At 39.8% G+C, this 22,936-nt stretch overlaps 2 protein-coding genes across 5 annotated transcripts in view; one reads left to right on the plus strand and one right to left on the minus strand.

Annotated features, from left to right (window-relative positions):
* Window positions 1-445, plus strand: part of CACNA2D4 (calcium voltage-gated channel auxiliary subunit alpha2delta 4) — a 111,624-nt gene extending 111,179 nt beyond the window's left edge. Inside the window, exon 38 of the mRNA XM_047866840.1 lies at window positions 339-445. Within this exon, the coding sequence (XP_047722796.1) occupies window positions 339-443 (105 nt within the window). The 3' untranslated portion in view covers window positions 444-445. The remainder of the gene's footprint in view (window positions 1-338) is intronic.
* Window positions 446-4,835: 4,390 nt separating this feature from the next.
* Window positions 4,836-22,936, minus strand: part of ADIPOR2 (adiponectin receptor 2) — a 79,690-nt gene continuing 61,589 nt past the window's right edge. For all 4 annotated transcript variants that reach the window (XM_047866675.1, XM_047866672.1, XM_047866674.1 and 1 more), the window contains exons 3-8: window positions 20,543-20,662; window positions 15,695-15,866; window positions 12,190-12,376; window positions 11,745-11,932; window positions 9,474-9,667; window positions 4,836-7,690 (exon numbers count right to left, since the gene is read on the minus strand). In XM_047866675.1, the coding sequence (XP_047722631.1) occupies window positions 7,562-7,690; window positions 9,474-9,667; window positions 11,745-11,932; window positions 12,190-12,376; window positions 15,695-15,866; window positions 20,543-20,662 (990 nt within the window). In that variant the 3' untranslated portion in view covers window positions 4,836-7,561. The remainder of the gene's footprint in view (window positions 7,691-9,473; window positions 9,668-11,744; window positions 11,933-12,189; window positions 12,377-15,694; window positions 15,867-20,542; window positions 20,663-22,936) is intronic.

Genomic DNA, 22,936 nt, shown 5'->3' on the forward strand with positions numbered 1-22,936 from the left:
GAATATGACTGCCACAAATTATCCACCTCAAAGAAACTTCCAGAGTTGATGGCTTCCCTAAAGTCATTCTTAGGCATGGCCCCACAGCCACTCCAAGACTAGGGACAAGCAGAGGCTTGAACCCAGTTTTGGTCTGAGTGTACAGACTCTACTTTTCCCTACAAGGCAAACAGCCTAAAGGTGCCAGTGCTTCCTCCATTTTCTGGAACTTCCCTCTTACTCTAGGTTTTTGGTTCCTATTAGTCCCAGAGACCCTCCTCCCTACTCCTTGTCTCCTCTGGTGGGGATGGTTGCCTCATCTTGAATGCTACCCTTTCATCTCTGCTCTGGGTTCACAGGAAAATGCCCAGGACTGTGGTGGCACCTCGGACCTCTCAGCCTCGCTCCCCACGCTCCTGCTGCCTCTGTGTGCCTGGGTCCTTCCACCCCAGTTGCTGCGGTGACACCTGCCCAATCTGACCTCTGTTTTGATGAGATGGTCCTTGCAGAGATATTCTAAAGAGTCAAAAACTGGTGTGGGATCCACCTCACTACACCTGGGTTATCACCCAGGTCACTGTTCATCTCAATCTTAGGCTAATGGTCCCTGCCTCCTGAGCTTCCTGGACAGAACCAGAAACCACTTCTCAAAGACCTTCCAGGGTGTCTAGTACCATCCACCCCAAGTCTCGATGGGCATCCTCCCATCCTTCCTACCTCCTCTTCAGGAGCCCAGCATGAGCTCAACTTGGACGAAGACAAAAGAATTCAATTCCATCTATTTTCCAGAAGTCCAGAGCCAGCCAAGGGTCAGCTGTTTCTAATGAACCTGGTCGGACTTTGGAAGAATCCAAGAACTTAAAGGTACTGAGAAAGAGGGGCAGAATGAGGCCAACAGCAGAAAATGAGATGAAGAACATGCTTCATCAACCTGAAATACAGCTTTCTCAAAATGAGATGCATGGTAGAGGGTAGCTCAATTTCCTAGCTGCTACTCAAAAAAGTTGTGTGTGCGTGTGAGAGAGAAACAGAGAGAAAGAGAAAAAGAGACAGAGAGAAGGCAGGAAAGTAAATAGTAATGGGAAAAACTCTTTTCCTACAGGTATTAAATCCTTTTATATTACTGTGGTATATGCAAACTATTGCCATTAAAAAACTTCTAAAAATGTCTTTACAAAGCTCTAACATACAGGAACTTTTGTATCTAAGAAAATGCCAATAGGGTAAAATATACAGCTGCTGCACTAGAAGGTGATGTAAGTGGCGTAAGTATAGATGTAGCTGTAGCCAAGCATAGAGGTCCCAGAAAAAAGAACAGTCCTTCACAGTGGACTGGTGAGGGGTCTCCTGAGGGGTAGCTCCAGACTCCGCAGGAGGTCCAGGTCCCATGGCAGTCTTTTTCTAGCCACTAATCGGTGCAAGACATTACCAGACTCTATCCCTCGGGTTGGAACTTCGGGGAACATTCCAATATGCAAAGCAAAGTCCACTGAGAGGGGAGCTCTAGCTAGCTAAGAACTTATCCACATGCACAACTCCCCGCAGGAGTCTCAAGGCCCTGGAGCTTCCTCCTCCTTCTCCCTCAGACCTGGCTCCTGAGAGACAGCAGTCTCCACTGTGAGAGCAATATTAAAGATAGAACCATGTAGAAATCTTTAGGTGGCCTCAGATCTTTAAATTTAACCAACCTCCAATGAGGAGGTCCAGCCAAATCCCATGACAGGCACAGACAGCATGCAGGGCCTCAGGGAACCCTTCCTTCCAGTCCTCCAGAATTCAGAGTACAAGCTTCCCACCAGCAAATAGTGCCATTTCCCTAGAGTAGGCTGACTCTGTATGGCCTTGTTCATGCAGTGTTTGTAACATGCCTTGTATTATTGATTACCTGACGTTGTTTTCACCATTTAGTCTCACAAGCCTGCGAGGTAGGCATTAACAGCCCCATTTATAGTTGAAGAAATCGAGCCTCAGAGAAGACAGTGACTCAAGCTCACTTGCTCAGCCAGTTTAAGTGGCAAAATAAATAATGCTAGGAATGGCCAAGGCTTACAGGTACCTGGTAACAGGTATTGACTCAGTTAATCCTCACAACAACCCTCTGAAGTAGGTACTGCTATTAGCTCCGTATTATAGAAGCACAGAGTTGAAAATTGACTGCCAATTACTGAAAGAGGTTTATGAAGTTTGAGTACGATATTCATGTAATGTGCTGGGCATATAGTAAGCATGAATTACATGTTAACTACTATTATTCTATTCCCTCATTTTGTGAAGGTGGGGCCAAGATATGACACTTTGGATGCCAAGAATAACATGCAAAGATCACAGGTGTCTGTCTGCCTGGCACAGGTGGTTAAGAAAGCATCAGGGAACCCTTTCTCCAGCCCCCTCGATTGCCACCACCTTCATGATAAGACTTCACTGTGACAGGCATGGCAACATGAACACTTCCTGTTGCTCCAGCAACACCCCCCTGCCCCCCCCCCCCCACCCAACCAGGACCCATGGCCTTCCCTCTGCCTTTCTTTGTCTGTTTCTGGCCTCCAACAGGATCCAACCTCTACTACCAACTCCCAGACACAGGCTGCTTGTCTTTCTCCCTAAAACAGCAAGCCTGTCTTTTGAAAGGCCTGTCTTCCCTGCCCAACCAGGGAGAGCATTTTCAGGCAAATTTATCAACCATCTCAGCTCTGTAATTTAAAAACCAAGATTAGAAGTACTGGGGCAGTGGGGGTGAACAGGTGGCTCAGTTGGTTAAGTGTGCATCTGATTTCAGCTCAGGTCATGATCTCATGGTTCATGAACTCAAGCCCCGCGTCGGGCTCTGTGCTGACAGCTCAGAGCCTGGAGCCTGCTTTAGATTCTCTGACTCCCTCTTTCTCTGCCCCTGCCCTGCTCACGCTCTCTTTCTCTCTCTCAAAAATAAAAAAAATTAAAAATTAATTAAAAGAAAAAAAAAAGAAGTGCTGGGGCAGCTCCTGGCCTTGTTTTGTCTGCTTCATCCCCATGCCTCTGCATGGCCAAGAGGAGACCATAAAATTGGGAAATCACTTTTAGAACCAATGGAAGGAATGAACTACTTCTGATAACTAGCCTTGTTCCTCGCCTGGCAGAACAGAATGTTCTCTTGAGCTCCTGAGGTCAAAACTATTCCTTTCTTCTTTTAACAGAATAAAGGACAGCAGGTGGCAGCCTAGCCCAAGCTAAAGAGCCATCATTTTGATTTCAGAGGAACAAAGTTAAAACCAAAGTCATTTAATAAAGAACAAGATTCTGGAAGACAGAATCTTGACATTTCTTTACAATGTTGCACGCCTTTGGATGACCAGTAACTCAAAGCTGCTTTCAGATCCTTTCTCAGTACCAGTGATACATTAACTAGTAGATCCACCTAATAATTTTGTACATTTTAATAGAAGTGCTTTCAGGTTAAGAGTTCACTACTTCATAATGCTAAGTGAAGTTTTGGTTTAGGAGGACAAGGAAATGGACATATCTTAAAGCCAGAAAAGTAAATACAGGGAAGAGGGTGACAAAAGGGAGGGATCAGATTAAGAGTTTGGCAGAAATGCCAGCCAATCACTATGTAAACTTTGAGAAATGTTAATCTCAGTGAAAGATGCAAAGAATAGAAGCCCATTTTAACAGGTGAGAAAAGGTGCATTAGGAAAATAAAACGACTCTTCCTAGGTCACTGGCAAATGGCAGAACCTGACTCTGAACTACCTCTTTTTTCAGGTAAGCATAGCCAAGGCAAGGGATGGTAGTGGGCCATAATGAGAGGCTTTCATGTTCGTGCAGCTAGATTTCCTGTTTCCTCAGTTTCCCCTAGGCCATCACAAGTAGAAGTTACAAGAGGCAAACTGACCTTGTTTCCACCAAGTCAAAAAGTTGAAGGCAGAAAAACTTTGCACATTAGGAAACAGGGAGCAGTGGTCAACAGTTCATGACCAGTGAGGGAAGGAAAATACAGAATGTGCTGTAACTGAAGCACAATATTCTAGAGACAAGGATATTATTTCTGGGATAACTTTAAAGCAACATTGCCAGGAGCTTCTTTAGGGAACTCAGAGCCCTAGCAGTCTGTAAAGTCAAAATTCAAACTTACCCTTTATTTCCTTTATAATATCCACAGAAATCACCTGAGAAAGGGAGCATATAGACCGTTTTCAGCAAAAGACTAGGAAAAAATCAAGTGTTTTTTTTTTTTAAAGGCCTCAGAAGAGAATGCAATCCAGTGTTCTATACACAGATAATATATAGGGAAACCCTAAAGTTAGATCTATACTTAAAAACGAGAATTCAAATATTGGAAATTCCCCTTGCAAAACAATTTACCCAAGGCAAAGGGGTTGGGATTCCTCTTTTGTAAATTACACAAAGGGTTAACAAATCCCAAAACCTTTAAGTCAACATACATGAGACTATTTAACCCAAACTTTCTTCTTATTGTGAAGAGTGCTGGCACAAGAGACTCAGACCTGGCCTTTCTGAGCTTCAGTCTCCTCATCCAGGAAATGAGGGAATAATACTGATCTGTTCACAGGGAGGTGGTTACAGGTATCTGAGATGTCAAGAGTCCTTCAACAGAAACTTTCCCATGAAGTGTCCATTATGTTAGGTATTATTCTTATAAACTTTAACCATAAATTGAGAACTGGCCTTGGAGTTAGCTCTCCCCTCCATTCTAACCTGGTCCCAGTTGTCATGAAAGTTTAAGAAAGGTCAGGAAAAGTGAGTTGGGCATACTTTGACTTATACACTGAGAATGGGAAGTCTCTGAAGATAAGCTTCAGTGTCTAAATTAAGGCTTCAAGGGAGGTAAGCTGAACCAGTAAAAAAGTACACAACAAAAGTTGATATTCCATTTGGTTCTTTTTATTAGAAGTTGAGAATACAGCAAGTAAGGGAAATCCCATGATGAATGGAACCATCACACAGAGGCCTCTCTGGAACGCCAACCTTCTATGATCCCCAAAAATGTGCTTTGTGGCTTCAGCAATTTATAAAGGGGGAAGGGGAAAATACTGAAAAAGGCCACTATTTAATGGTGAATGAAGCTGCAGAGGTCCTAACCAGCCTAGGGCCAACAAAGAAAATTAAAAATCTGCACAGAGCAAGCAAGCCTCTGATGCTGAGAGTAAGGCATTCAGGCGCCAACCTGGTGAGAGTTCTCAGCAAGCACTGTGAAGACCAAGTGCACAGTGAGGCTACTGGTAGTGAGTTGCACATAGACACACACATATAAATGGGCGCACACACCCACACACGCGCGCACACACACCCTAAAGAGGGAGATTTTTACTGAATTATGCATCATTGATGTTAATTTCATTTTTCCTAACAGTTTGTGCTATATTGAACCAGATTCAGCTCCTCCTTTGGGGTGTGGGGTGACTGGGCCCGGAAACTGCTACTTCTGTTGGTGTTGTTACAGGGCTGCATCTTACACCCTGTATCCCAAAGTGCATGACCGAAGAGCAAATCTGGCTTCTGATATGTGCTGTTGCTTCCATGAGACTAAGTGAGCTTTCTTCCCGATGGCCACTGACCTGCTGGGCTGTTCCCTCAAAGGGAGTAATACTGTTCTTTATGTTGTCAGGCACTGCACCAATCTTGTCACCCACTCAGTCTTTTGCTGGGTCCCCTAGCACCCAGGGCAGTTACCTTATTCAGAACCAAAACACTCAAGTTCCTTCCAAGTTCTACCAGTGGAGTCCTTCTTCCTGGTTCCCAGCTTTTACTGGAGATTGGAAGGGGAGAGAAAGGAGAATAATGACCAAGGAAACTCATTACTGAAAAGGAGGCCCTCCCCATATTCCCAAGCACCTATTTGGTGCCAGTCCCTGTGCTCAGGGCCTCAACGTTTCCCTCTAAAGCCCACAATCCCCAGGGTGTAACTCAATCACCTGGAGTCTTGGATGATAGCAAGTAACCTAAGACTCAAGTGCTATTTCGGTGGTTTGCCTATGAGCCAAGCTCAGGGTTCTATGAACCAGAACCTTCCCCTACCACTCTCCCTGAGGGTACCTCTGGGGCACGAAAACTCATTTTTCTATTCCTGGTAGCTCTTTAAAGATACAGATTAAGGACTGTACCAGATTCCCTGGCAGTAACAAACAACTTTCTTTTAAAACTTCCCATCATGCTATCCCCCAAAACTGGGGTTCAGAGAATACTGAAAACTCCATGGAGGGTACTGGACTTTGCTTTTATAAGAGTTCCAATGGCCTTCTTGTTCGAAGGACAGCTGATATGTGTATCACAAACTAGGCTTACTAAGCGATGCGAGAGGTGAAATTCATCTTTCCTGATCTAAAGGAAGCATTCTCCAACCTATGTAAATGAGCTCAGGAGGCACCTGGACAAGTCAGAATCTCTTTTGTAGCTGGCTCCATGCCAGAAACTGTGATGCCAGGGAAAGGTCCATTTACATTCCCAAGAGGAAGAAAGGTAGTTAGGGCAGTGACTTTAACAGAAGGAAATTTCTAGGGCATTCCAGAGCTCTATAGCAAGGATATGGAAAACTCACATCCCTTCAATCAGATAAAAATCACCACAAAATTGAATAGGATGCCAGGAAGTAATCAGATCAGGACATTTCCAGAGCTCCTCCTACTGTCTCCACTACCCCTTTGCTGGCATAACTGATTTTCCCAAGTAGATGGCTCTACTTTTTAGAAGGGGTCACTATCAGCACAACCAGTCAGTCTCTCAAATGATACCTTAACTAGAGCCTTTATCTAACACATCCTGTTAGCCTCACGTGCTGCTTCCACTGAGAAAACACATACAGCTTCCCTCTACCACAGGACTCTCAAAAGCTCTCAGACATGAGAGTGGTCATGTGATCACTGGGTTAGGGCTGTACTTTCTGCCCCCCAGGGTCCAAGGTATGTCAGCCTTTAGAAGGCACCTTGGTGTACCAGGGCATTATACATTCTGGGGCCATCACCTGAACCTCCTACAGTCACCTTGTGCAAAATTGAAACAGTGTGTGGTACTTGCATGTTTCATTCTATACAAAAATTCCCTTCCCTCCCCTACCCCTATGTTTTAAACATTTATATAAATTCTTATTTAAACAGTAAGTTAGAAATCTTATTTACATTAATTTCTTTGTTCTCCCAAAAGAGCATCTAAAATCACATTCCCACCCTTTAATAGGATACAAATGTTCACCTAAATTTGTTTGTATTACTGATTTAAGGAGAGAGAAAGGGAGAACAAACCACCAGCTAAACTGTTTTCCCATCTTCTACAAATAAATATGAACACGGATCAGAAGCCAGTTTGCCAAGGGTCTTGCAGAGCCCTCAACTGATAGATCCCAAGTATAAGTCAAGGTCTGGGCCATTTCTCCTTTTCTCCAAATTGATGCACTCCATCCTTTGAGGTATGATTTATTTTTGTTTTTCTCTTCTGAGCCATGTACCAGGTGGAGCCCCAGGGGCATCACAAAGCCCATGAGGCTGTCAAAGTTTTGGGGCTCCTCTGGCACTGGCATCGATGGCCAGTAAGAGAGGCCTGCAGGTACCACAGGCCTTGGTTCAGGGTCACAGTCCCTGGCTTCTGGAAGGTGTCACAGTGCATCTTCTTCACTGCAGCCTCCGCCGATCATGAAACGGAACTCCTGGAGGTTTGAGACACCGTGGAAGTGAACGAAAGCGCCAGCAACCACAAAGATGTGAAACAGCTGATGAGAGTGAAACTGGAGGCAAGGGGGAGTGGGGAGGGGGAGAGAAATCCATTCGTTATTAAAGTCTGCTAAAGAGTTTTCAGATCATTTGTGCTGAGCAGGGCAGGGAATGGAGGTGACAGAGCTCAAATTCGAAGTGTCCACAAATCTTGGAACATCCATTAGGCATATCACATTCTGCTGAACTGAAGGCTAGCCATCCCCAAAGAAATCAAGGTGCTGCCACTAAGTTTTAACCATGATGATTTGCACACATAACACTGGAGTATCTGGTGAACTCAGAGGCAAATGACATACACATACTCTTGCCAACAGACATCAAAGGCCCAAGGATTCCTCCTTGCCCAGCAATGGACTGCAGTTAGACATGGGGAGGTTTTTCTCATTGCTGATGGAGATTTTTATCATGGACTGAATAAAGCACCAGAGCTATGGCCATTTAAATGTTGCTCTCTCCCAGAAAAACTACAGGGATTTCTAGGATTAGGCAGAAGGTCAAAACATATGTCTGCTCAGCTCTAAGAGTCTGGAATTACATGAACATACTGTATCAAAAGACTAGGGAAGCCAGGGCCTTTTAATTCCTTCTCAAATAAGAAATTGGTCTATAAGCATGTGATGTTTTTTTCTGACTTAATCTGTTCTTTTGAATGCTAGTTCATTTCTTAAAAGGGGCTATCAATTGCTCAGTGCACCAAACATCACTTCAAAAATTACACTATTCTCTCATTATACTCTCAAAATGAAAAAGTACAGTTGCAAAAACAGTATTCATCAAGGGAAAGATATTGATTTTAAAGGTGTAAACTAGAAGTACCCACAAGTCACATCCCAAGAAAGGTTTCCTAGGAAACCAATGGGGATTCATTCTCCCAAAAGTGGGGGGAGAATTATCTCCATAATCAACATCAAAATGACAATGAGGCAATCTCCAAAAGATAAATTAACTAATTTGAACCTGAAAGATTGCCTAAATTAGTATTATCTTCATTTTAGGAGGACTAAATTAAACTCTGAAGACTAGGTGATCAACTTAGCCTACAATAATCAGCAACAGGTTTGAGGAACAGAATTCCAAAGGTCAGACTTCATATCCAACAACACTCCAATTCTATACCTATTGAAAATGTTTCAGGCCAATTTCAGTTATAAAATTTTCCATCTGTTGGTCCCTTCTATTTCTTTTCATCCCTTTTTCCTTCTCTCTTAACCACAATCTAGTTAACTCTACCTCCTATTGTAACCAAACACACATATACACACTCAATCTCTCATTACAAATCACTGCGTTTTAGTATCAAAAAGGACTCTGGTAAAAACTCTAGTCCATCACCCTCATTTTACAAATGAGGAAACCAAAACAAACTAAATGCATGGCCAATTCAGTGTAGTATACAGGAGCACAGATTCTGATATCAGACTAGCCTGATTCAAATTCTGCTCCTACCACCCAGGAGTAACTTGTCCTAATGTTGCTAGTCTCCCTAAACCACATTTCCTAATCTGTAAAATGAAAACATTAATAAAAGTTGCCATACCTTATACGGCCGATGTATTAAAATGAGGTAATCTATGTAAAGTGCTCACCCAGTACCATGCCAACACCAAGTTAGTGCTCAGTAGAAGTCATCACTGTACTTATCCAGAGAAACACTAATGAGGGATAGTTACAACTAGAATACAGGTCTCTCAATTCTTAGTCTAAAACTTTTTCAATTATTTCACTCCCCGGTCTTCCAATAACAAACTAACAGATATGTATGTATACACACTAACTGCCCCTGATCATACTTACCCAGATATCACACTTTCCGGGAAAGAAGCGTTCAGGGATGCGGGCAGCATACAGGGCAGCGCCTGTGATATAGAGGCTGGCCATCAGCATCAGCCAGCCAATCTGCCCAATGGTGGCAGCCTTCAGGAATCCCTCCGAGATGACATAGTGAAAGGTAGGAATGATTCCACTCAGGCCAAGGCCCAAAAACACTCCTAGCAATCATAAGAACAGAATAAAGCAAAAATGCAGAAGAGAAATAAGGAAGAAGAAGTCAATATTAAAATACAGTACTAGTAATTCTACAAACAATATTTCAAGTATGATGCAACACTGGCTTCTTGTTTGAAAGGAAAAAGGTTCTTCAAACTCTTGGACACTGCCACACCAGACAGCACAGCTAAGTTCTAAAAGACAGATCTATTTACAAATGCAAGGAGCCTCCCGCTAAGAGATGCTTAGTTTAACAAGTCAGCAGTCCTCAAAGGGTACAGAATTGTGTCGCTAAGGGTTTCAGGAATAGACAGTTCTAGGAGTTTGTTTAAACTTCCCTAAATGTTGCCTCTTTATAGACAAAGATTGCAAAACAGAGCAGTTTTACATATTTTATCTTCCCTGCGAAACACCAGATATTCCTGGCGTTTAAGCAGAGTGAAAGGGTGGAGGTGGCAACTGGGCGGAGGGGAGGGCACGACTGCTCCTGAAAGCTCCCAGGCCCAAAAAGTACCAATCCAGTACAGAAATCTATCAGAATCACTCCACCACAGCCCTACTGCTTTCCAGATCATTTATAGCAGTGTTTTTCAAACTTCTGGATAGGACCTAGGTTATAAGATCAACTAAGTGATCTCAATCAACAATTTTTTTTTAAGTGAACTAAAACAAAGTAAAAATTACCAGACTGTCATAAATAGAATGTTAAGTAAAAGTCTGTAAAAAGCTGAGTAATTGATATGTGTGTGAACTTATGAATATATACACAAATATGTGTCCATCAAAACACCACAGGAACACCTCTCAGCAGCCAGTAACTGCTCCTACATTTTGACACAGTTAAAAATGATCTTTAACTCTCAAAATACAAGAGGCATATTGCTTGCTTTGGACATTACCAAATACACTGCTGGTGCGCAGCAATATATGTATACACATACATCTCTAAGAGAAGAGGAAAATGGCAATACTCCTCACAGAAGAAAAATCATCATGATCCTGTTTCACTTGTTATTTCCCTCTACGTGTTAAATAAAGGCTCTACTGGTCTTTCCTATCATTCTTGGAAGTCAGAGCCTCAGGAACTTGGTTCTTCTGATTTGTATCACAGCAGAATGTTTCTTATCTCACATGCTTAAGCAGGCTTAGCACCACAGTTAAGTACTACTGGACGCCAATCCTGACCACTGGTTATCTGCTCATATAATCACTTAAAAAGGGAAGTTGGTAGACTGTTGCTAACAGTGGTCATTAACAAGAAGTTAAATTCTAACTTCTAACCTTCTAGGTAACCGTAGAAGAACCGCAGCTTGGATTTTAATACTCAATGTTTTGTTTTTGTTTTTTTAAAGGTCAAAAGAAAACATACTCCTTTTACTACTAATTGTTCATTCTCAGCACCAGGCTTGGCACTGTGGATAGAAAACTGAAGACATGGTTCTGGCTACAAGGAGTCCCCAGGCTACTGGGAGACAAAAACATGTCTCTCTGAACTCCACACTTCTACAGGAAAGCTCAGCCAAGGCCTTTTGGCTTTCCATATGATCTCCAGCTAAACAAGCCATTATCCTAAATATAAAAAGCCTCTTTATCCTTACATCAGAAGAGATGTATGGTGCCTACTTGAGTAGAATACAATCAGTATGGAGTGAAGTTTTTATTTACCTAAGCAGTACACATGTTAGAATAAAAATATAAAACAAAACAAAACAAAAAATGATAACAACAACAAAAGAACAAATCACTAAAAAAAAAAGTATACTCCAAGCTGACAGACTAAGAATAATCATTGTTTTACAAAGGTTACAGAGCCACTTGCTGCCTTATGGACAGCATATAGTCATAAACTCAAGTGAATTACAAAATATATACATCAGCTCATAAAGCTCACAATACCCTAAACTCTAGTGCTTTAAGATAACTGATGAACACTACTACATAAAAAGCCCTCGAAGAATAGAAACTATGACTTATTTATATTTGCATCACAAGTACACAGCATAAGACTTGCCAAGTAGGCCTTTAATAAATGACTGGTAAATAAATCAATGTCCAATGCAAAACTCCCGTATCTCTTACCTGCTCTTACTCCTCGATACTGAGGGGTAGCAAACATGTCCCACTGGGAAACTATGATGGCCGCAATGCCCAGCACACAGATGACAATCAAGTAGATGAAGCAAGGTTGTGGATTACAGTAGAAAGAATAATACAGCCATGGAACAAAACTTCCCATAATCAGAAGAGCAATACCAGAGTAATCCAGTCTAAATTAAGAAAAAAAAATCCATTTGATGTTAAAAAGTACTGCCCACTACAGGTTCCAATTAATCCCCTATGACATGAGCTAGCAGTAACAGCCAAGAGGCAAACTAGGATGCTTGCTTTAAATTAAAAACTAAATAAATAATTTTTTTTTAAGTTTTCTTCAGATGGTATCAAGAATTCTGCCTACTCTACTGGATGTTTTTCCCTAACCACTGACTCTAATATTTGATTACAATGTAGGCTTTCAGATACGTACTTAGAGAAGAGCCGGGAGACCCCTTCTGAGTGGCAGTAGACTGTGTGGAAGAGCCATGAAAAAGAAAGGCAGAGAATGGCCCCCAAGAAGAATAATCCAAAGACCACCTTCTCTTGCAGAGGGGCCACAAAGGAGATGTTTGGGCGAAACATATAAAAGATCCCCAGGCACAGGAAGAATACACAACCTATGAAAAGAGTGTGGGGAGAGAAAAGATTATCCTTGTGAAGAAACAGTGCTGTATATTCATTAGGCTTTCAGTCCTTCACAATCATAATGATATCTAAATCAAAAGTTCCATAAGAAAAATGTTCCAAATAACTGAGGCTTATCCAAAATTTTGGTCTACTTCATACATGGTTGGTTGGTACCCTATACTCCTCAGCCTCAAAAAATGAGTTTGTAGAATACAGTAACTTATTTATCTAACAGCATAATCAAAAAAAAATACAATGCTGCTACTTCTTAGAAGGCTAAATTATTCCACTTCTACCTCTAGATCTAGTATAAAATTTCATTTAGAAAGTTTTTGGTGGGGCACCTGGGTGGCTCAGTCAGTTAAGTGCCTGACTGCTGATTATGGCTCAGGTCATGATTTCATGAATTTTGAGTTTGAACCCCATGTTGGTCTCTGCACTGACAGAGCAGAGCCTGCTTGGGATTCTGTCTCTCCCTCTCTCTCTCTGCCCCTCCCCCATTCACATTCTTTCTCAAAATAAATAAACTTAAAGAAAGAAAGAAAGAACAAAAGAAAGAAAGAAAGAAAGAACAAAAGAAAGAAAGAAAGAAAGAAAGAAGAGAAAGAAAGTAAGTTAGTTAGTTTTTAGCACATATATTGGAGTCCAGCTTTCAAAGGTCCATTTTATGTTTGCTTTGCAATGAATTCTAATACCTCCAAACCCTGGCAAGACATACAGCTTTCCTCCACCAACAGGTGTCAAGGAATATTATGCTTCTCTGGTCCTGTCCATTGACCCAATAGATTCAAAAGTTAAGGACAATAAATTATGCCCATTTATGTTATTTCATAACCAGTTTTTCAACTGCTCTTTTTCACAATGAGATACATGTTTTTATTACTTAGGGAAAGGCCACTTAACACAAGGAAGGCACAGAAATTAAGAAGTTAAACATCTGCTCCCTCTCTCTCTGTCCCTCCCCCACACATGCGGTCTCCCTCTCTCTCAAATATAAACAAACATTAAAAAAAAGAGAGAGGGGCGCCTGGGTGGCGCAGTCGGTTAAGTGTCCGACTTCAGCCAGGTCACGATCTCGCAGTCCGTGAGTTCGAGCCCCGCGTCGGGCTCTGGGCTGATGGCTCAGAGCCTGGAGCCTGTTTCCGATTCTGTGTCTCCCTCTCTCTCTGCCCCTCCCCCATTCATGCTCTGTCTCTCTTTGTCCCAAAAATAAATAAAAAACGTTGAAAAAAAAATAAAAAAAAAAATAAAAAAAATAAAAAAAGAGAGAAGTTAAACATGTGCTATGTGACTGACTATTCAATCTATTTAATAAATCTTTTACCCCTGAGTTGGAAGTCAGCAACAAGCTGGATTTGATTCTCTATTCCACTCTTACTACACTAGCAGGCAGGAACTTGGAGACACAATGGAAGCCAAATGTGTGATATGAAATGCAAGTCAAATCGGGTAAACCAGAAAAGATTTAACATATTCACAATGTTATGCGACCATCACTATTATTTAATTTCAGAATATTTTCATCACCCCAAAAAGGAGCCTATACCTATTACATTCATCTCCCACTCCCCATTACCCCACAGCCTTAGACAACCACAATCTACTGTGTCTGTGGATTTTCCCATTCTGGGCATTTCATGTGTATGGATCATACAGTCTGGCTTATGCCACTTAGCATAATGTTTCAAGTCTCACCTATGCTGCAGCACATATCAGTACTTCATCTCTTTTTACGGTGAAATAATACTTCATTTGTATGGATATACCACATCCTGTTTACCCATTCACCAGCTGAAAGATGTTTGGATTGTTTCTACTTTTCAACTATTACAAATAATGTTGCTAAAAACATTTGTATACATGTTTTTGTATGAACATGTTTTCAATATTCTCGAGTACCTAACTAAGGAGCAGAACTGCTAGTGACTCAGTTTAACTTTCTGAGGAAGTGCCAAACTGTTTTCCATAAAGACGGAACAATTTTACATTCCTACCAGCAATGTATGAGAGTTGTAATTTTTCTACATCCTTGCCAAGATTTGTTATTTTCCATTTTCTTGATTATAGCCATTCTAGTGAGTATAAAGTGGTATCTCATTACATTTTTCAAAGTTTTTGATTTGCATTTCCCAAAATGACTAATGATGTTGAGCATCATTTTTTTTTAACTGAAACAGAGTTGACACTTCAGCATCTTTCCATGTGTTTACTGGCCATTTGTAGATCTTTGGAGAAATGTCTATTCAGATGCTTGTCCTTTTCTTGTTTAGTTGTAGAAAGTTATTTACTAGATCCTCATCAGTTGTATGATTTGCAAATATTTTCTCCCATTTTGTGGGTGATCTTTCCACTTTCTTGATAATGTCCTTTGACATACAAAAGTTTTTAACTTTGAGAAAGTCCAACTTATCTATTTTTAATTTGGTTGCCTGTGCCAAATTTAGGCATCAATTCTAAGAAACTGTCACCTAATTCAAGGTCACAAAGATTTACATCTGTGTTTTTGCCTAGGTTCTATAGTTTTAGTTTAGGTCTTTGATCCATTTTGAGTTACTTTTGTATATGGAGTGAGGTAGAGGTCCAACTTGATTCTTTTACATATAATTACTCAGTTTTCCTGAATACCATTTGTTGAAAAGATTAATCTTCCCTCATTGTACCCTTTCTTTAATATGCAATCATGATGGGAAAAAAATTATAGATCACATTCTACTTCAAGTGAAACTAAAATTGTGAATATTTTAAGTAATGACTTTGAAAAATCAGGGTTTTTTTAAATGTTTATTTTTATTTTTGAGAAAGACAGAGACAGAGTGCAAGCAGGTAAGGGCAGAGAGAGGGAGACACAGAATCCAAAGCAGGCTCCAGGCTCTGAGTTGTCAACACAGAGAGCAACACGGGGCTCGAACTCACAAACTGTGAGATCATGACCTGAGCCTAAGTTGGACGCTCAACTGACTGAGCCACCTAGGCTCCCCCAAAATCAGCTTATTTCTATTAAATAACCACCCTCCTCACATTGTTCATTAAAATATTATACACATTTTGTATAGCAAAATGGCCTTGGCCTGGTTCAAGGACACTGTTGACAATCTAAGTAGAGAAAAATATGACTCAGCTATAATAAAATCAAAGTGCAAATTAGGATAACCACAGAGTAAACCAATAAGAAATTATCATTAGAAATTCAGAAAACAAAATGGCAAGTCCCAAATACATTTTAAGTTTTATCCTTAACCCTCAAATACATGGGGGGAAAAAAAATATATAGTGAATCACTAATTCCTGACACCATTGATATTACATACCCAAGAGATGGGTCCAGATGTTTCCTGTCTCTGTGTGTATTCTGAAAATGCTCTTAAAACAGGCCCGGAAAGAAGGCATTGGGGGCCGATGTCCATGTAAAAGGAAATCATTATCCTTGAGCCAGTCTGGTAGTACATCATGAGGGATTACTCGCCATCGGCCTTCCCATACCTGGAATAAGAGTATCAAATACGTATGTGGTTGTGTCAACATAGCAACACTGGTTGCCCTAAAGGAGTGGTTTCAAGCTTGGTTTCAGTCTGGCTAAAGGCAGGGTGAGAGGTCCACATATACAAACTCTCCTTCCTTCATTATCCACAACAAACTTTACCTCTGAAAATTCCCTGTGGTATCAAATATGACCGTTCTTATATTTAATATTTCTGTTGGTGGAAAAAAGAAGTACAGTTGCCCCTGAATGTGGGTTTGAAATGCATGGGTCAACTTATATGCAGATTTTTTACAGTACAGTCCTATAAATGAATTTTCTCTTCCTTATGATGTTCTTAGTAACATTTTCTTTCTCTAGCTTACCTTATTGTAAGAATACAGTATAGTTGAGTTTATGTTATTGGTAAGGCTTCCAGTAACAGAACCCTATTAATAGTTAAGTTGGTATACAGAATTGATGTAAAGAACAAAGGCAAAAGAAAAAAGTAAATTTCCTTACAACTTACAGCCCACTGACAAGTACTTGGGACAGGCAGAGTGGCCTTCTTCCCGGAACTCACTGATCTCAATGTTAATACTTTGCAAGAGGCAAAAGGCAACCTTAACTTGACATTAGCCTGAACTCCAGGATCCTATAAGTCTTCTTTAACATATGAAGATCCCTTTGGAAACTTTATCTTTACCCACTCTGCAAGATACATATTAGCAATCACCCTCCAAGCATATGGCCCACTGATATATATCTGAAGGGTCTCATGACAAGTGGTTTTACTAGGCAGTAGTAAATGATCTTTTCTTAATAGCAGCTAGTCCCTCAAGGTCCTGGAAATCTTGCTCCCAAATTCCTTAGAGACTTATGCTATCCCTAACCTCCTCCCAACTTAAAAGTATATAATCAGTCACTCATAACCCCAATGCAGCTCTTTCTGCCCACAGGTCCTATCCCGTGCTTTAATAAAACAAACCACCTTTTTTGCACCAAAGATGTCTCAAGATTTCTTTCTTGAACATTTGCTCCTGGACCCCAACAACATATCAGAATCACTTTTGTGTCTTCTGCTAAAATCTCTCCCTCTCCCTTCTCTTCCTACCACAACAAACACGATGAAGAAAGAGCACAGCAGTCAAAATTTTGGATCTCGGTTATTAACTAGTTGAAGGAGCTTTAATCAGAAAATCACCAAGGGGTGCCTGGGTGGCTCAGTCAGTTAAGCGTCTGACTTCGGCCCAGGTCATGATCTCACAGTTCGTGAGTTCGAGCCCCGCTCTGTGCTGACAGCTTAGAATCTGGAGCCTGCTTTGGATTCTGTGTCTCCCTCTCTCTCTCTCTCTCTCTACCCCTCCCCAGTTCAAGCTCGCACTCTGTCTCTGTCAAAAATAAACTTAAAAAAAAAGAAAAAGAAAATCACCAAGCTTCAGTTTCCTCATTTATAAAATGAAGGTAACAATACTTTGATTACTTCCTAAGGATCAAATGAAATAACCCAAAGCAAGCCCCAGCATCCACCCCACAGGTGGTATGTAATCCTGACCATCCCCAGAGGGTATTTATTACCTACCTAAGAGTTAGTGACTAATCCACCCTCAATCATGCTGGAGAGATGGCAAAGAAACTCAACCTTCACTGCCCTTCAAGTCTCGTCACCACCTCCCCTTCTCCCTTTTTCTTCACTGTCCCTCCCCCAAAGACTCTAACAGGAAAGGGTCAGGAATTTGGTACTCTTCCTTAAAATAAGTTTGTCAACCTCTGCACTGTTTCTTTTAATGTCTCTCAGCTCAGAGAGCACACATCACAAGGATCACTTAATCCTGAACTAACTTTATTTCTACTAACCAGAAGGATACAAGGAAAAATGCCAGGTACGTGGTCGACCTACAGGCTTCAGGTTCAGACAATGACCCCCACACTTATCCCCCAGGGTTCTTGTGACAAATAACACGGCTATGCTATACAAACTTGGCGCGCTCTCTCTCTCTCTCTCTCTCTACTATGCAAAATGACTTTTGTTCCACATCTTCCTGTTCTCTGCTATCCTTAATCCTTCTTACTGAAATACATTTATAAAAGAACTGATCTTCTGTGTAACTCCAAAGGAAATGAGAACAATTTAAGAGTAGACGTGGCCCTCTTAACACTATTGAAACTCACTCACTCTCTAGCCTCCCCACTTCCTGTCTCACCTTCTAACTCAAACTGTGAGGCCTGCACTTACGGGTGCAAATCTGACCATTCCATGCTTGTTCATAACATACAGTAAAAAAATAATAATGCCAAAAGACTAATCTAGATTTTTAATGTCTACTGGTATAAGGACTTTCTGGAGAGAAAGAGAACATTCCAAGATACTGAATTTCTTTTATCTAATTTTTACTTGAAAAAAGATAGTTACTGTTAATGTTAACTTTATAAGATGCTACTCTGTTTCACTTTGGGAGAATTTTATATTCTAACAGGGAGAGAAAAAGAGAAATCAATCCTCACAACTGCTCCGTAGTTCACAATATGCAAACAGCTCTGTGTGACCATATGAAAAGTGCTATTGTGTTATCCCACACAGTCAAAATGAACACTTTCTGCAGTCAGAAAGAATATGTTGAGTTTCTTACTAGTTGTATTTGCATATAATATCAATTTTTTTCTCCACTGTTTCTAAACAAACATTCTAACGGACTAAACTGAGCCAAGGTGATATACTTTCATAATTATACTGAAATTAGTGTCATATTCAACTGACATTGCAACCTCAATTCTCAACTTGGGAGTCCATCCAAATGCCAACCCAAACAGGCATCCTCTTTTACCTCTCCATCGTAAAAAGGATAGGATCACAGCTTAGGCAAATACATATTCATTTATAAGCAGAACAAAGGCACTGCATATAAGAAACATCTGAGCAATGGTCCACTGGATTCGTATTAGACCATTAACGCACAAAACATTTATTCTTAATTGAAGGCTGGGAAAAAAGAGACCATGATCAAACTTGGACACTCAATAAAGATTTTATGATTTTATTTCCCCTATTCCTATAAGAAAAGCTTTTCCAAAAGGGATAGTAAGTATACGAGCAAGGCCACAGGACACTTCATTTAACTACTGTTTACTTGCTTCCAATACAAGAAAAAAATTTTTTCTAGTGTCAAGTACACTCAGGTGCACTACGGCAGCAGGTGAAGCAAGCCTGGAGAATGTCATGTCACAGGAAGCCCCTTCAGACCACTCTCACAGACAAACTCTAGAGGGTGATAAGGGAATGGTAATAATTTTTGTGCTCCATTCAGTTTTCTTCAGTAAATCATAGTTTGGAGCAAACAAATGCCCTAGTTATTCTCCCATTAGCTGTTACACTGTAAGTTTTATTTGCTTTATTCTTTACTTAGTTCAGAAAAAGAGAATAAAAAAGAATAAAAGAGAATAGGACCCCACTGATCTATAAATATTAAAAATTCCTAATGGCCCAGACACTATCCAACTTTGAGAGATTTACCATCAAATTTGCTTGTTGAAAAACAAAATGTATCTTCTATATACTTTTGTATTCATTCTCCTAAGACAGCAATCACTAGAAAGAATGCATTGTTTTGCTTGGCTTTTTGCTATGGTTTTGCTTGGTTTTTTCTTCACCAATTTTCAAACACTGATTAAAATTTCCTAGGCTCTAAGTAGACCCATAAATATTTATACCCCTCCCTCACCACTCTTCATCCATCCCTTTATCTTAGAAGGGGTGTCTATAATGTCCTCTTCTCATCCTCTTCTCCAAAGGATACTGTTCTAGAGTCAACTGGCCCCAATTATTTCTACCACCACTGTGAATATAAGCAAACCTAATTTAGTTTTCAGGATCCAAGACCACAGGCATAAAAAGTCTTGGTTTCATGAAACCCATGAAAAAGCTAAGAGTCACAAAAATTTCTCTCTAAATGATCAAGAGTTCTCCAGAAATATTTAACAAATGAATTTATTTACACATACAATCATAAATTGACTTATGACTTTAGATCTGTCAGAGCCCTATCTAATGATCAGATTATCAAGTAGCTGTAAATTTACCAGTGTCCCTATTTTCTCTAAGAAAGCACCCCCAATTCCAGTTACCGATTTAGAAGGAAAAAAATCCCCACAATAGGTCTTAAAGAATCAGATAATGTGTTAGAAGAAAAACTTTAGAGACTGAAAACATGCCAGCTAAATTGGAAATCCTGGATGTTCATGAAAACCAGGAAATTTCTATCTAAAGAGTAGTTTGATTAGCCAAATAATCTTTAGCAAAATTAGCACATTTGCCATCACAGTCAAATAACAAAAGAGATTCAAGGCACTTGGGACTTCAGTATCTCTAGGCATCATCTCCAACCCCCCCCCCCCCCACACACACACACACAACTTTCATCCTGTCTTATCTAAACTATCAACAAGACATCTATTCTGTTAACTTACATCAGGAAACACTTGTTAATAGATGGATATTCTAGTTTTATCACAACCTTATCATGGCTGCTGCAGGCAAACAAATGTAATTTGTCTTAAAAAGGGTTAAAGTCATGATATTGTTTCTGTCTCCATTTTGCTACAGATTATCCCCAGAGTAAACCAAAGGCAGCTCTCCTTAAAGGTTTCTGTTTGGGAAGGGTTAAATATATAGCATAGGAATAACAAGAAACTGTCATCTTACCTTACAAACAAATTCTTCCATTCTTTCCATAGCATGATGTGCTTGTAAAAGAGGGGATATACCCATAAACCCCTCATCTTCCTGAGAAACCTCATCATTGCACTCATGTTCCTCAGAGATCTGTAAGGCAATCAAAGAAACAGTCAGGGACAGAGACCAGGACCAAATGAAAGAATCAATACACTTTCTTTGAAAAACTATAAATGAAATAATTCTCTCTTAAGGTCAAAGCAAAGCCTCAAACAAGTAACAATATAGGAAGTAAAGTCAGTTTATTATAGAATTAGGACTATTAAAAATGAACAACAGTTAATTCTTCTCTAACAGACAAATGAAATACAAGAGCATTCCTATGTTTGTTTTAGTAGCGAATTCCTGGGGTAGCTTGAATGGTTCATTTTTTGTTTTAAGAATATATTCACAGTTCACATATTATGACTATAAAATTGATAAATTACTGAGGGGAAAATCTCCAGGAACCCCACCTAGTGTATATAAAATAAATAATTGTAATGCAATGTGCTAAGTGCTCTAGAGAGAAAAAAGGGGAAAAAAAAGAAAAAAATTTTACTCAATTCTTAAGATATGCCAAGCATAAAAGAAAGGACTTTATAAAGGCCATCTAACTTAATCCTGACAGCCACTTTATCATTAGATAAGTTTTCTTATCCCCACTTAACATATAAAGAACATTAGGCAAAAAGGTTAAATAAGTTGCCTAAGGTTAAGACTAATAAAGTGAAAAAGTAAAAACCCCCCACCCACTGCCTTTCTACATTCTTGACAAAATGAAGAAAGAAATGATAATCTGGTTAGACCTTAAGAAATAAATCACTAAAATTAAGACTTCTGTTTCCAGATGAAGCTTCTACTAGACAGAAGGATACTGTGAGAAGGGCAACTGACCAGAAGTCAGAAGACCTAAGTCTGGTTTTGCCACTAATATCCATGGAACTTTATATAGGTCTCTCAACCTTTCTGAGCCTCAAGTTCCTCATTTCTAATCTAAAAGAGGAGTTTAAAACTAAACAATCTCTACAGTTTTCCCTATTCTCTAAAATTCTGATATTCTGCAACTTCGTGAATAAATGAAAGCACAAGAGAACGGTAACTCCATATCTAATAAGTCTGCTAGATACATAGTACTGCTAACATACCTGCATGAAGAAATGAAATGACCTTCTACCTCCAGTCAGAAAACTGGTAAAGGATGAACATGTAGGCACAATAGGTAATCTACCACAACACTTGAATTTGGACATGTTTAAAATGAAATCCTAAGATTTTATTTTCCTACTCTTTACTCTTCAAGATAACTAGGGGCTTAGTATTAAGACACATGTAAGACATGTTACATACCCAATCTCAACTGTTAAAAAATTATCTTCTCCAAGAAATCTATCTTGACTCTGCTTCTCTACAATTCTTACTTATAAAACACCCTCTCTTCATTACTTACCTAAACCTTATTGTCTGTCCTTCGGTGCCCAGTTTCTGATGATTGCCACTTTCCCCCAAGGCACTTTTAGTTTGCTTCTCCCATTCCCAGAAAATTTTATTAACCTAGATATACTACATGTTTATGTGCTATGGCTCTTCGGAGGGCTACAAACCACTGTAATATTTAAGGCTTTTTCAAATCCCCCTCAATCAAGAAGCAGTTTTCACCAGAGAATGTATATGCCCTAATCCATAGCAACTGCCTCCCTTTCTGAACTTCTCTAACACTTGAAGGCTGCAGCTCTCATTTGACAACGAATATAATATCTGATTTACAGCTCGTCTCATTGACTTATACTGTTTTATTTCGTGTTTGACTGGATTTTACTTTTTTAGTGTATCATTTCCTAAACAAAACTTTAAGTGTCTTTGTGGTCTTCTTTCCCATGGCCCCGAGAACAGTTCTCTGTAATATGTTATATACTTCATGGTGGCCTCAATTAATTAATTAATGCTTTAAAATTTTTTCAACAAAAATTGTTAAAGGATTGTGCCTAATAAAACATAAGATTAAAATGATAAACTTCATTAAAACATCAAATACAGGGCACCCAGGTGGCTCTGTCGGTTAAGCGTCTGACTTCAGCTCAGGTCATGATCTCTCGGCTTTTGAGTTCAAGCCCTGAGTGAGTCAGACTCTGTGCTGACAGCTCAGAGCCTGGAACCTGCTTCAGATTCTGTGTCTCCCTCTCTGTGCTCCTTTCTCGCTCCCACTCTCTCTCAAAAATAAATAATAAAAAAATGTTTTTAATCAATTATATGAAAACTGAAAATAGATAATAGTTTAAAATGATTGGCAGACTGATTTTAAAGTATAAAATATAAATTTATATATAAAATGTAAAACAGCTCAAATATTTATACATGTTCAACATGTATTTAATTCTTCACAAA

The sequence above is a fragment of the Prionailurus viverrinus genome, chromosome B4, assembly GCF_022837055.1.
Source record: "Prionailurus viverrinus isolate Anna chromosome B4, UM_Priviv_1.0, whole genome shotgun sequence".
In the NCBI taxonomy this organism is placed as follows: Eukaryota; Metazoa; Chordata; class Mammalia; order Carnivora; family Felidae; genus Prionailurus; species Prionailurus viverrinus.